Below are 12292 nucleotides of genomic sequence, written 5' to 3'. Positions count from 1 at the left end.
GTGGAAACAGTGAGATGACTCTCTCTCTCTCTGACCAGCTTTAAACTGGTCAATCTACCAAACTCAACTGAAATTTCCTTTAAACATAATCATTTATGATGAGCACGGAAACAAGTACATGTTAACAGAACATCTCCATACGCCACTTTGTCAAACTGGGAGCAGATACCTCCCAGTTAAATTTTATGACTGGATTTTCCCGGATTCAGAAAACAATACTCCACAGGTAACGACATGTATGAAACAATGAGCATTGGAACTGATTCTTAAATAAACCCAAAATCCTTGTGTGTGGCACTAATAATGACATGGAGCTCCTCCTGCTGGATGAACGACTGCACTACAAGCAAGCAAACAGTTCTTCCCATCATACCACACACTGTTCCTCATAGAGCTTTTCCTACCTTCCTTCTTTTTCTTCTAATTTCATTTCCCCCTCCTCATTTCCTTCATTCCTCACCTCGGTCAAAGGCGCTTTCCTCATCTGTTTCCTCTTCTTCATCCATACCCTCCTTCCTTTCTCTGTCTTCATCTCCTCTCCTTAAAAAAATAAATAAATAAAAACAACAAAAAAATAAAGTAAAAAGAATTCTTGGAAGAAACCTCATACTGACTGACTCTGATTTCATGCTGCATCACAATACAAAAATCGGGTGGTTACAGATGAAACTGAGAACTTTATTCAGAGCAGAAACATAAATTAAAACTGAACATTCAACAGAAAAACCGATGCAACGCAAACTTCCCCGTCCGAGTTTCGGTTTAGTCACAAGCTCTGTTGTGAGGAAAAACAAACCTCCAGATCAAAGCAGTCTGGATGATAAACCAGACACGGTCAGTCCTGCAGAAGATCCTCATAATCGTAATCATCTCTTTCATCATCCTGCTTCTTTAAAGGCTTCGCTGCTCCTTCTCTCGACAGTCTGTCAGCCTCCTCGTTGCCTCTGTAGCCCACATGACCTGGAATATGCATCTGGAGGAAGAGGAGGAAGGAGAGGAAGAGTGAGAAAGAGGAAATAATGCATCAGGCCTGTAAAGACATTTCTTTGAGACCATGTCACTAAATATTCTTTTTATTAACAGTAATTTACTGTCAAAACACGTTATTTTTAAAATCCCAAAAATCTTGACTTTTCAGTTCTAAAAGAGTTCAAGTTGCTCCAAGATGTGTGCGTTTACACACACACACACACACACACACACACACACACACACACACACACACACACACACACACACACGGGATCTTTCCTGTGGTGTCACCATCAGGCACACCTGTGTTCCTTTTTTTAAATTGTGTTTAGAAGGCTGATACTTACCCAGATCACCTCCAGCTCTGTGTTCAGTCTGTCCAGCTTCATGAAGTCTTCTTTGTTGATGACCTGACCTCCAGACTTCAGCCTCCAGCCGTTCAGCTTCCAGTTCTTCACCCACTTGGTCACACCTGCAGCAAACAGTGCACAAACTTCAGACCCAACACTACAAAGGATATGGTGAGCCTCATATGGCAAAATTCAAAAATCTGAGCCTGACAAACGACAGTAATGAAAACCAACACTTTCGATCAGAATTAGATTCAGCAGAGTCCATGTTTCAAAATCCAGACTTTTAATTTGTTGTTTGTGACTCACCGTTGATTGTAAACATGCTGTCGGTGTAAAGAACCAACTTGTTAATGTTCCTCTCTTTGGCCTGTTCCAACGCTCTGCAGGCTGCCTGGTTTATACACAAACAAAGAGATATACACACACACACACACACATACACATACAAACACATTTACAGTATTTGCTAATAACACATTTTAAGACCTTTGCAAGCCTTTGAGAACATTTTTGTTTAAATCTGAGACATGGTGAGACTTTACAGAGCTGCAGACACCCTAGTTTAAAATAATAACTTAGAGCAGAGAAAGGAGGAAGAGTTTCTCTTTAGACTTCAGCAAAAAAAAAAAAAAAAAAATTTAATAGAAAACTTTTTATCTTTATCCATTTATGGTTCTGGCAGATGTATGCATTACATCTGTCTGACTCTTCAAACTACAGCGCTTGTGCTGAGATGTGATGAGAGATGTTTACCTGTATCTCTGCCCGCTGGTTGGTTGGTCTTCCCTGTAGCCGCTCTGCGACATTTCTGCAGAAAAGCAGCAATGATTGTGACAAACTTTTTGGATTTGTTCATTTCATTCTTGCTGAGGAGATTTTGAACACAGGTGTCTTCAATTCAGTTACAGTCTAAAGCTGCCTGTCTAATGTGTGTGTGTTTTCTCACAGGGGGTGGTTATGGCCCCAGTACACTCCGATGCCAGCTTTGGCTTTGTGCTTTCCATTGTTAGAGCAGCAGCCGTCAGTGTAAACAACTACAGCGTCACCTGGATGAAGGGAGAACAGCACTGAGTTAAGTGACACTGTCGAGCCTGCTGGACTTCAAGTTTTATTTGATGCCATTTGAAATTTATCAGTCATCAGAATATGTTAAGTACCACGTCACTAAATCAGTTCACAGATTATCTACCCACATTTTTTCAAAAATGCCCACCTTTCAACTCCAGTTGGAAAAAGAACTAAGTAAAAGCTCTACATCAAAAATGATTAGCACATTTATCTAATCTCCGCAGACAGTTTGAACATCTTACCCATGTATGTGAATCTGTCTGTGCTTTCTGAAGATGAGCTTTCTGACTGTTTGACTCGTTTGGGTGGGGACACCACCTCCTCTGAATGACACCTCTTCTTACCAAGAGGGATGTACTCCAGAGGCTCTGGGCCTCTTTTAGGAAGAAGAGTGACGGCTGATTCCACACTCTGAGCTGCTGAAAATAGCAGACACAAATTTACTGTCATTTTGGCCAATTTGAAATCAGAAAATTGCTTTTGTGTCCCTTATATCTACTAATCTGCTGGGGCGTACCTTTGGCGACCTCTGGGGACACAGAAGGTTTAACTCCTCTGACGAACGCCCAGGCATCTTTCTCTGATGCAAATTTCTTGAAAGAGGCAGATGGAAATTTGTCCACCTGACTCTTACATTCATCCCTAAATAATATTGAAAAACAGAAGAATAATGATTAATAATTCCAGTAATCTGAAATGAATGAATCAAATGAATGGGTACTGCAGTAGTTGTATAAATGTGGCGTGGCCTTAAAATGCTCATGTCATCCGCTGGTTGCTCGACACTGCCCACACTGAGCGTTTTAGAGAAGGAAAATGGAATGTAATAATTAAAATAAGCAGTTGCTAACGTGATTTCTTCCTTGCCGAATTACAGTGTGGATTGTACTGATTACAAAACTCAATTAAATCATAATTTTCGTGTTGTTTTGTTTTGAAGAGGCTCAGGTAGATTTTTAAACGCGAGAAATCTGAATTGAATTTGGCGTGTGACTCATCGCACTGAAGCAAATGCGTTTTGCGGGATCAGTGGCTTTGACATTCTTACAGAAAAATGTGCTGACATTAAGATGTGAACAGTCTCACCACGAAGTGTAGACTCCAGGTTTGAATCCTTTCTTTACTGCGTAGAAAAACTTGCCCTTCGCCATGTCGTCGGCGGCGCTGCAGACGGTCCTTCGTACTCCTCTGAAAAGACCAGTCAGCCTAAACATCACTCTCTGCCAATAAATTGCCGTGGAACTGAAGTGGCTAACATTGTGATGCTGGCTTAAACGCAGTACAATGTCATTAAAACTCACTGGTCAGTACGTGTTTTGCTATGGAAAAAAACGTAGAACTATGGGAAAAACAGCAGCCGAAGCTAACTACTTCCTCTGAATAACAAAAGTTACACAAACGCTCAAAAATTTTTCATAGTAAACAAAACATTCGTATAACCGGCCTTGTGGCCTTATGGCTCAGAAATAAGTATTTGTTTAAAACCTGAAAAGCGCAGCAACGCCGAAAAGACAAAAGCAAAAAAGCAATGTTTTGCTAGCTAGCAAGCGTCGGCGTTCTCTGGAGAGTCTCGCGATGTTCTGATGTTGCATTCATGTCTTATCGTTTAAATAGAAATTATCATGGGCTAAGTGGGCAAAATGTTCACATAAACCAAAGATTTGTAGTTTGGGGTTGTCGTGAATTTCTGCTTAGTGGAAAGAACTACAGGACTGTCAGCAAACTTCGGGCGAGATATCAATACTAATACAATCTATTTAGCGATTTCTATTGGCGCTATACACTGTTTATAAGGCGGGGTTACCAGGGAATGACGGCTTCTCTTTCTATTTTCCCATTCAACTGAATGCAACACAAAGCGTGGACTGCAAAAAGCTCTCGCGATATTAGCGCTGCTCGCTGGCAATGGATTAATTCAACTCTCGCGATGATCCGGTCTCTTCCTTGGCCGTCGTTGACAGAGGTTAGTCGTGCCATTTTTTACTGGCGTGACTTTTCTGTTACAAAATCTACTTTAATTCACTGAAATAGTTGATTTTACATACCGTTAAGTTTGTTAAGCCCTTGATGCCTTAGATTATGCGGTTTACGGCGGCGGATGGCTGTTTTATAGCACAAAATAGAGCGTAGTAGTGTCGCTCCGGTGAATGGGATCTGGTGATAGGGAGCAGTTAGCAGGCCGTGCATGTGTTCAGACAGGAGAAGGCGGTAGACTGGAATTATTAAGCTCAATTCAGGAGTTGTTCTATGGAAAATAAAATTAGTTCCAACTTTTTTATTTTAGTCCCCAGCTAATTTCTAGCGGGGCAACAATTTGACAGCTGGCTAAGCTATGATAGCTAACGTTTTCTTTCTCCAGCTAAGATGCAGCTTGTTTTTGCCGTCTGAGAGTCTAGTTTCTGGCTTTTTCTGACTCCGGATTTGTGCCTTCTAGTCTTAAAGTACTCACTTTTTGTTCCAAAACGTTCTGTATATCAGATAAGATATGGGTTATCCCGCAGCTTCCAGTTAGCATAGAGCCGGTTAGTCTTTAGCTTAGCGCGGTTCATGCTGGTCTGTGAGGAGCTCCTCCAGGATTCATGTCCGTCAGCTGTGTTTCAAAAGGCTGGGCTGCGTATGTGTGTGAAACCCTCATGTCTTTATTTCTCCGTGCAGAGACAAAGGCCATGTTCAGTACCAGCGCCAAAATAGTGAAGCCCAATGGCGAAAAGCCAGACGAGTTTGAGTCTGGGATCTCCCAGGTAAGAAGAACAAGTTTGTCATGTATGTTTATTATAAAGCTGAAGTAATTGGTGAAAGTGATGCTGTGAGAGCCAGCATCACATTGATAAGACCGTCAAGACAGCATGAGAGAAGATGTAACTGTTCCATAAATGTATTTGTGCCTTTCTAATTAGCTCATTCTCATATGTAATTTATACTGGGATGTTTAAGGAGATGTAAATGAAAGTCAACCATCAGCCCACGTTACGAGTTCTCAGATTGTCAGACGATCGTTTAAGTTGAATTCAAAAGGGAAACTACATGTGAGATGTCTGTGTACATACAAACTCAGTGATTTGTTTGATTTTTGCAGCCCCTGTAAATGTGTGTCGTTGCTCTTAAACCTTAAAAATACAGATTTTCTTGGCTGATTTTGTGTGTGTCTCTCTGCAGGCTCTGCTCGAGCTGGAAATGAACTCTGACCTGAAGGCTCAGCTGAGAGAGCTGAACATCACTGCAGCAAAGGTAGGCGCTTTTCACTCATCACAGTGTGTTTTCTACATTATAAATTAGTTGATGAAGAGCTAAGCTTCTTTACGTGTTTGCTGTTAGTTTTTTTTTTTTATTATTTGTGAAAGTCTGAATTGAGAGGGTATAATTTACCTGAAAATGTTGCAATTGGACAAAATCCAGTCCGACGTGGACATCCAGCGAGTTGCTCTCCTGGCTCTGTCCTGGTGGCGTATGGGAGCGTAGCTATGAGCTGAGACGTACAGTCCCGTTCCACAACGTCGGAGACAAAGCTCTGTCCCCGGCCTCTGGCTGGTGAGGATGGGCGTCCTGCATATTCCTACATCTTCCCAGAGTCCTTTTGGGGCCGTTACTGGGGAGCTAAACCATGCAGTGCACACTACTTTACATCAAGATTTGACAAGTATTGTGTATGTCGCCTTTTGTTTCTCACAGAGAAGATTAAGCAGATAAACAAGCCTGATGTTAGTTTGTAAGAAGCAGGAATATTACACAGCGTATTTTCTTCCCATTAAATGAAGTCTTTTGCTTTTGTTTCTAGGAAATCGAGGTTGGTGGCAGCAGGAAAGCCATCATCATCTTCGTTCCCGTTCCTCAGCTGAAGTCCTTCCAGAAGATTCAGGTGCGTCTGGTGAGGGAGCTGGAGAAGAAGTTCAGCGGAAAGCACGTGGTCTTCATTGCACAGGTGAGGAGGAGGACTGTGATGATGTCCATCCCGGTTCTAAGAGGGAGATGTTGATTGTGTTCTGAACTCTGGGCCAGTTCTTCACCCTTGACTGAATACTGCAGGGTCATGGAGTTCTGTCCAACAGTCCACGCGTTTTCAAGGACTGGTTGAAGACTTGATTTAATTTAATTTGATGTTTTTGAAAAAAGTTGCAAGATGAGCTTTGTGGAAAAGGTTGTTTAAAAACCACTTTACATGGGTCACTTACATGAAGGAAGAGGGGAGGTTGAACTTTTTGTTTGTTTTTCTGTCCGACGTGGACATCCAGCGAGTTGCTCTCCTGGCTCTGTCCTGGTGGCGTATGGGAGCGTAGCTCTGAGCTGAGACGTACAGTCCCGTTCCACAACGTTGGAGACAAAGCTCTGTCCCCGGCTTCTGGCTGGTGAGGACGGGCGTCCTGCATATTCCTACATCTTCCCAGAGTCCTTCTGGGGCCGTTACTGGGGAGCTAAACCATGCAGTGCACACTGTTTGATGTTTGGTTTTGACTTAAGTTCATGGTAGTTTTAAAAGTAAGTCATTTTTGTATAGTTTAGTTTCATACCCGGAACTGTTTGAAATGTTTCTGAATCCTGATTAGAGATTAATGTGAGGATGTTGTTGATTTTCAGAGGAGAATTCTGCCCAAACCCACCAGGAAAAGCCGCACAAAGAATAAGCAGAAGCGTCCCAGGAGGTGAGTAGAAATTCTCAGTCGAGTGTGACACTGGCAATGAAGAAGTCAGCTGTAGCCTCAGTGTGATGAAGTACTTTAATCCACTGGACTATCAACAACCAGACGGTTCCATTTTATCTGTAAACTGTCGCTCGAGTTTCCTGAATATTTATTTCTGTCACAAAGTTTCTGTCTGACGTGGACATCCAGCGAGTTGCTTTCCTGGCTCTGTCCTGGTGGCGTATGGGAGCGTAGCTCTGAGCTGAGACGTACAGTCCCGTTCCACAATGTCGGAGACAAAGCTCTGTCCCCGGCCTCTGGCTGGTGAGGACGGGCGTCCTGCATATTCCTACATCTTCCCAGAGTCCTTCTGGGGCCGTTACTGGGGAGCTAAACCATGCAGTGCACAAAGTCTGTTTATACATGACTTAAACAAAACATAATGAGGGCTCAGTGTTAATGTGATTTCTGTGTTGACTCGTCCTCCAGCCGTACTCTGACCGCGGTCCACGACGCCATCTTGGAGGATCTGGTGTTCCCCAGTGAGATCGTGGGCAAGAGGATCAGAGTCAAACTGGACAGCAGCAGGCTCATCAAGGTCCATCTGGACAAGGCGCAGCAGAACAACGTCGAACACAAAGTAAGTGTAGATGGGTCTGGACTTTCAGATAACATGAGGACCAGTGTGTGGCAGAGACAGGCCAGTCAGCCAATCAGAAACGAGTCTGTGCAGTCACTGGCTGGCACAGTTAGATCCGACGTGGACATCCAGCGAGTTGCTCTCCTGGCTCTGTCCTGGTGGCGTATGGGAGCGTAGCTCTGAGCTGAGACGTACAGTCCCGTTCCACAACGTCGGAGACAAAGCTCTGTCCCCGGCCTCTGGCTGGTGAGGACGGGCGTCCTGCATATTCCTACATCTTCCCAGAGTCCTTCTGGGGCCGTTACTGGGGAGCTAAACCATGCAGTGCACACTACTTTACAGCAGGGTTTAACAGGTCGTGGTCATGTTCTTACATTTTGCCGCAGCGGTTTAAATAAAGATAAATTGTCCTTCAGTCACTTCAGCTGCTGAATCCACCAGCTGACCTTCATTTATCAATAAGGATGAGTAGAAAGATGAACCCTGACCCCGTTCTGTTAACGAGCTCAGTCCAATCAGTTGAACTCCTGCTTGTTCTGATGAATGTCTGCAAATGAAATTAGCCTGATGCTAACGTCTGTTTCCCCTCATCTTTCAGGTGGAGACCTTCTCTGGTGTCTACAAGAAGCTCACAGGCAAAGACGTCGTGTTTGAATTCCCAGAATTCCAGCTGTAAATGCAGATGACAAAATAAATTTGTTTACTGTCGTTGTTGTTGGACGTCTCTTTGATTCCTGTGAAGGATCCCAAACAGCTGGTGTGGCCACCGGCGAAGTGTGTTTGCTCGCTTAAATGTCTGAATGTGATGTGTTGAGAAGTCACACAAACGGGCCGTTTAAGCTAGGAAGCAATTTACTGCTGGAAATATTAAATACAGAAAATACAAAGGATTAATATTAATCAGATCAAACACCAGGTAGGTTTTTGTTTAGTTGTTTTGGTTGGTCAGTTGGGTTTAGACCCTCCCACAGTTAAATGACATTATATATTATTAACAGACCGGCACTCGTTAAAGAGTCAGGTGATTCAAACCTGCATCTTTCTCCAGTGTCTAAATCTAAAAGATCACTGGTTTGAGGTTGTAGTGTGGACTTTTCCCAGCAATGAGACACACACACAAACACCTGTTGTATCACAAACATGGAGTGGCTGAGGCGTCGTGTAACTTCATTAAATCTTTTAAGATTTAAAAAGTTACCTACAACATGTTCTGCACCTTCGCTTGGTCTCAGGTGATCTAATGAGATCCAGAAGAATTCTGGCGCTTCAGTGTTCAGATGTTTTTTTTAAACCACCAGTGTAAAACGATGTTTATCACGTTTATCCTCCTTGGTGTGGACCTGTCAGCCGCTCAGCTGCTCAGCAGGTGTGAGCTGTGCAGCGCCCCCTGCTGCCGTACTCATCTCCTGCAGCAGGATGAGGTTGGAGAGTCTCCACTGTCTGTATGCGGTCGCAGTGAGAGCCGGGTCGGTAAGGATCTGCTCCACCGCCGTCAGCTCCAGCTCTTTGGCCTGGAGGACGAGAGAGATGCATCGAATCAGACAGTGAAAGTTTAAAATGTAAAACTAAAATACTCATGTACAGGTACAGACACAGGTTTTTATAGTACTTGAGTAAATGTACTCACCTTTAACGTGCTCCTGAGGATCCTGAGCACGTGAAGCTTCTCGTTGACCTTGTCGTTTTTACATCGTCGGATGAACGACGCTCTGAAGTCCCTCTGGCTGGACTGTCCCATCGGAGACAAGCTGGCCGTCTTCAGGTGGTTGTAGAGAGTCTCCATCTCATCAGGCGGCTTCTCTGGAAACAGACACACGAGAGGTTCAATAACTTAAAGCAGCAGCAGGTTTGGTGACCAGGTGCGGCTCCAGGTGTTCACCATGGACGGCCTCCTCTTCTGATTTCTCTCCGACGTGGATCAGAGGGAGGGACGCTGCTCCACCGGCTCCGTCGGGCCTGGGGAGGCGCTCACCGCTCTCCGAGCCCGCTCCTCCTCTGTCTGCGTTCAGGGCTCCTCCCTCCGAGCAGCTTCCACCTGTGCCGTCAGGTGTTACTGTAGAGGGAGGGGTGGAGGATGGAGGCTTACAGGGAGTCTGAAGGAGCTCTCCCTGTGGGAAGCACAGAGGAGAGTCTCAGAGATAAAACTCCTCCGTGACTTTTCAAACTTTTCACACTGACTCACGTTTTCTGATTCTGCCGTTTCCTGTTCAGAGTCCTGAGAACAGGTGGACACACACTCTTCAACCTCCTGATCACTGCCCTCACTGTAGCACTCTGCACACAGGAAGGAAGGAAGGAAGGAAAGGGTGAATGGATGGATGAATGTGATGCAAACATAGGAAGAGAATCACTATCGAGGAGGGATGAGGGAAGAAGGGATCACAAAAATAAAGGAGAAAGACTGAAAGAAAGATTGAAGGACAGGAAGAAGTGAAAGAAAACAGGAGTGAAGAAAGTGAAGATGATATAATGATGGGTAAAAGAAAAATAATGGAAGAAATTGTGAAGGACAGGAAGACAAGGAAAGGGAGAATGGAAAGAGAGAAAGAAGGAAAATGAAAGGAAAGATGCAGAATGAAAGGAAGAAAGATTAGAGGAAGAAGGGAGAAGTGTGTGAATGAATAAAACTAATGAATCATTCTCGTATTTTGTGTGTGTGTGTGTGTGTGTGTGTGTCACTGAAGCTACATCGTCCAGGTTTATCACTGAGCGTCTGACCTTTAGCGTCGACCACTTCACACAGCTCGGCTGCTTCCGACAGTTTACTGATCCACCTGCAAACATGCACACTGCCTTTAATGCTACAGCAACACAACACAACGCAACACAACACTCAACATGACGTACGACAATGACTCATCGTTTTCATGTTATAGCCCCCTCCAAAAAAAAAAAACAAAGAAGAAGTTGATGAAAAACAGACAAAAATAGATTTAGTTCCTCTTCCTCCTCTTTCTGTCTCTCAAAGTTAAAGAGTGAAAGATCTTAACAGTTATTAACTGCACTGACAGAGGACGAATCCTAATGATTGTAGAGATGCTCTGACTTTTCCTCTTGTCCCACCAACTTCCCAAAAATCCAAACTCATACACACACACACACACAAATCTAAATCTAACAGACAGATCAGACAGATCACATTCCTGCTCCAAAAGGATGAAATCCTCTGATTTTAATGACCCTGTGACGTTTCCTCTAGCACCACCACCTGGACACACATCACATTTTCAGTTCTTTTAATGAACTCTGACCCACCCCTACGCTGTAGCTCGTATCAGTGTTTAGATGTGACTCAGTTCTGTAAGAGAAAGGAAGGAGGGACCCTGAGCTCTCACAGGGTAACTCTCTGAGCAGCACTTGTTTACTCGGTAGGACTGTACTTCCAGTTTTTGCTGACATCTGGCTTTTGTTCTTATAGCAGCTGAATGCAAAGCGTCTCCTAAATTAACACTGAAACAGCATCAGAGGCAGCTGGTGAGAGTGAGCGATGTGTCGGCGGTCAGATTAAAATCAGCCCTGCATTAACACAGAGTTTAAAGGCCAATCAGCAGTTCACAAATCAGGCATGTGTGGCTGAAAGCATGTGATTGGCCAACGCAGAACCGCACAGGATGACCAGTCGAGCCTCGTTTATGTTCTAACAACGACTGCACTAATTACCAAGGCTCCTCTGTGAAGTCATCAACAGTTTTACTTCAAATGTGAAAATAAAATAAAAACACTCACTTGTTAATCTCTGTGAAGCTCTCTGCCGCAATAAAAATGGTCACAATCTCTGGATGAGTGGCTGTAATGGAACTGCAACAACACGAGCAACACAAAGGAGCAGTTAGTAACATCATCATCACAATGGCTGGGGACTGACTTTGCTGATGAGGGGCCCTGTACACGCTCATACACTTCAAAGCCTCTTCAAAACCTGGCAGAGGCAGAGGACAGGTGGGACACGTGTCATGCTTCAGACACGTTTCATTTGTGCTCAATGTTTTACAGTTTTCGCTAAAATAATTTTGAGCCCCAACCAGCAAAACTGGAAAAGACGCGGTAAGGGTTCTTCGGGAAGTGGCAGCCTTTTATAAATTAATAGAGAAGTTCAAACAAAACAAAAACTAAAATGTCCGTCTGCACAGCTGGATGTGTGCAGTGTGTTGGTGCAGCTTCATACTGACTGAATGTGCAGGCGGCAGTTTGACCACAGGCAGCTGTTAGTGGTTTTTGAATTTTTTTTTTTTTCCACTTATCAGCCATCACAAAATGTTTCACAGTAACACAGACAGAACAAACCAAAAAAAAAAAAAAAAACATGTCGTACTGTTTCTTCCTGCACTGTTTGGCCTGTTCGATGGTGAAGCCGGACAAGTTGACGAATCCTTCTGCTTTCTCAGCCTGCAGAGGAGAGAAAGAGCAAACACTCTGAGACCCACAGATACTCGCTCATCTGTTCCTGCGTTTGCCGAACCTGAATGTGTGGCTCTGGGATCTGTGAAGGCTCGGTGGTCTCAGTCACAGGATGTGTTGCTGTGTACAGTCCTCACCATGTTGGACTGTAGATGTAAAGAGTGTTTGTGTTATGTTTACGCGTTCGTTTGAAGTGTGGCCTCATTTCTTTCTTACTGTGCAGGAGCTTTTTTTAAACACACGGC

The 12292-nt window shown here is 44.0% G+C and overlaps 3 protein-coding genes and 4 non-coding genes across 10 annotated transcripts in view; 5 read left to right on the top strand and 2 right to left on the bottom strand.

Annotated features, from left to right (window-relative positions):
- Nucleotides 1-657: 657 nt before the first annotated feature.
- On the bottom strand, nucleotides 658-3960 carry rnaseh1 (ribonuclease H1). 4 transcript variants are annotated; one of them, XM_041065043.1, is made up of 9 exons: nucleotides 3695-3960; nucleotides 3480-3581; nucleotides 2911-3035; nucleotides 2636-2812; nucleotides 2272-2371; nucleotides 2079-2133; nucleotides 1632-1716; nucleotides 1320-1444; nucleotides 658-973 (listed from the first exon to the last, which is right to left on the bottom strand). In XM_041065043.1, exons 2-9 carry the CDS (start codon nucleotides 3542-3544, stop codon nucleotides 836-838), a joined length of 870 nt encoding a protein of 289 aa, XP_040920977.1. In that variant the 5' UTR covers nucleotides 3545-3581; nucleotides 3695-3960; the 3' UTR covers nucleotides 658-835. The 4 variants fall into 4 exon arrangements, with proteins under 4 accessions (XP_040920977.1, XP_040920978.1, XP_040920975.1 ...); XM_041065044.1 differs by having other exon boundaries at nucleotides 3879-3950; XM_041065041.1 differs by having other exon boundaries at nucleotides 3480-3960.
- Nucleotides 3961-4308: 348 nt separating this feature from the next.
- rps7 (ribosomal protein S7) lies at nucleotides 4309-8357 on the top strand. Its single transcript, XM_041065045.1, has 7 exons — nucleotides 4309-4356; nucleotides 5049-5134; nucleotides 5550-5621; nucleotides 6169-6312; nucleotides 6966-7030; nucleotides 7499-7649; nucleotides 8248-8357. The coding sequence occupies exons 2-7, from the start codon at nucleotides 5060-5062 to the stop codon at nucleotides 8323-8325; spliced, it is 585 nt and encodes a 194-aa protein (XP_040920979.1). The 5' UTR covers nucleotides 4309-4356; nucleotides 5049-5059; the 3' UTR covers nucleotides 8326-8357.
- Nucleotides 5791-6009, top strand: LOC121200143. Its single transcript, XR_005896511.1, has one exon. It is a non-coding gene; the product is annotated as a small nucleolar RNA SNORA73 family (small nucleolar RNA).
- LOC121200131 lies at nucleotides 6606-6824 on the top strand. Its single transcript, XR_005896499.1, has one exon. It is a non-coding gene; the product is annotated as a small nucleolar RNA SNORA73 family (small nucleolar RNA).
- Nucleotides 7203-7421, top strand: LOC121200132. The gene has a single exon (XR_005896500.1). It is a non-coding gene; the product is annotated as a small nucleolar RNA SNORA73 family (small nucleolar RNA).
- Nucleotides 7765-7983, top strand: LOC121200142. The gene has a single exon (XR_005896510.1). It is a non-coding gene; the product is annotated as a small nucleolar RNA SNORA73 family (small nucleolar RNA).
- A 475-nt stretch (nucleotides 8358-8832) lies between the features above and the next one.
- Nucleotides 8833-12292, bottom strand: part of cnksr3 (cnksr family member 3) — a 31547-nt gene continuing 28087 nt past the window's right edge. Inside the window, exons 15-21 of the mRNA XM_041064946.1 lie at nucleotides 11962-12035; nucleotides 11376-11447; nucleotides 10368-10423; nucleotides 9832-9923; nucleotides 9529-9757; nucleotides 9277-9449; nucleotides 8833-9160 (exon numbers count right to left, since the gene is read on the bottom strand). Coding sequence (XP_040920880.1) covers nucleotides 8993-9160; nucleotides 9277-9449; nucleotides 9529-9757; nucleotides 9832-9923; nucleotides 10368-10423; nucleotides 11376-11447; nucleotides 11962-12035 — 864 coding nt within the window. The 3' untranslated portion in view covers nucleotides 8833-8992. The remainder of the gene's footprint in view (nucleotides 9161-9276; nucleotides 9450-9528; nucleotides 9758-9831; nucleotides 9924-10367; nucleotides 10424-11375; nucleotides 11448-11961; nucleotides 12036-12292) is intronic.

Source organism: Toxotes jaculatrix, chromosome 19 (assembly GCF_017976425.1).
Source record: "Toxotes jaculatrix isolate fToxJac2 chromosome 19, fToxJac2.pri, whole genome shotgun sequence".
Taxonomy (NCBI): domain Eukaryota; kingdom Metazoa; phylum Chordata; class Actinopteri; family Toxotidae; genus Toxotes; species Toxotes jaculatrix.
Note: the sequence above shows the minus strand (reverse complement) of the source record. Positions and strands in the feature narration are given on the sequence as shown.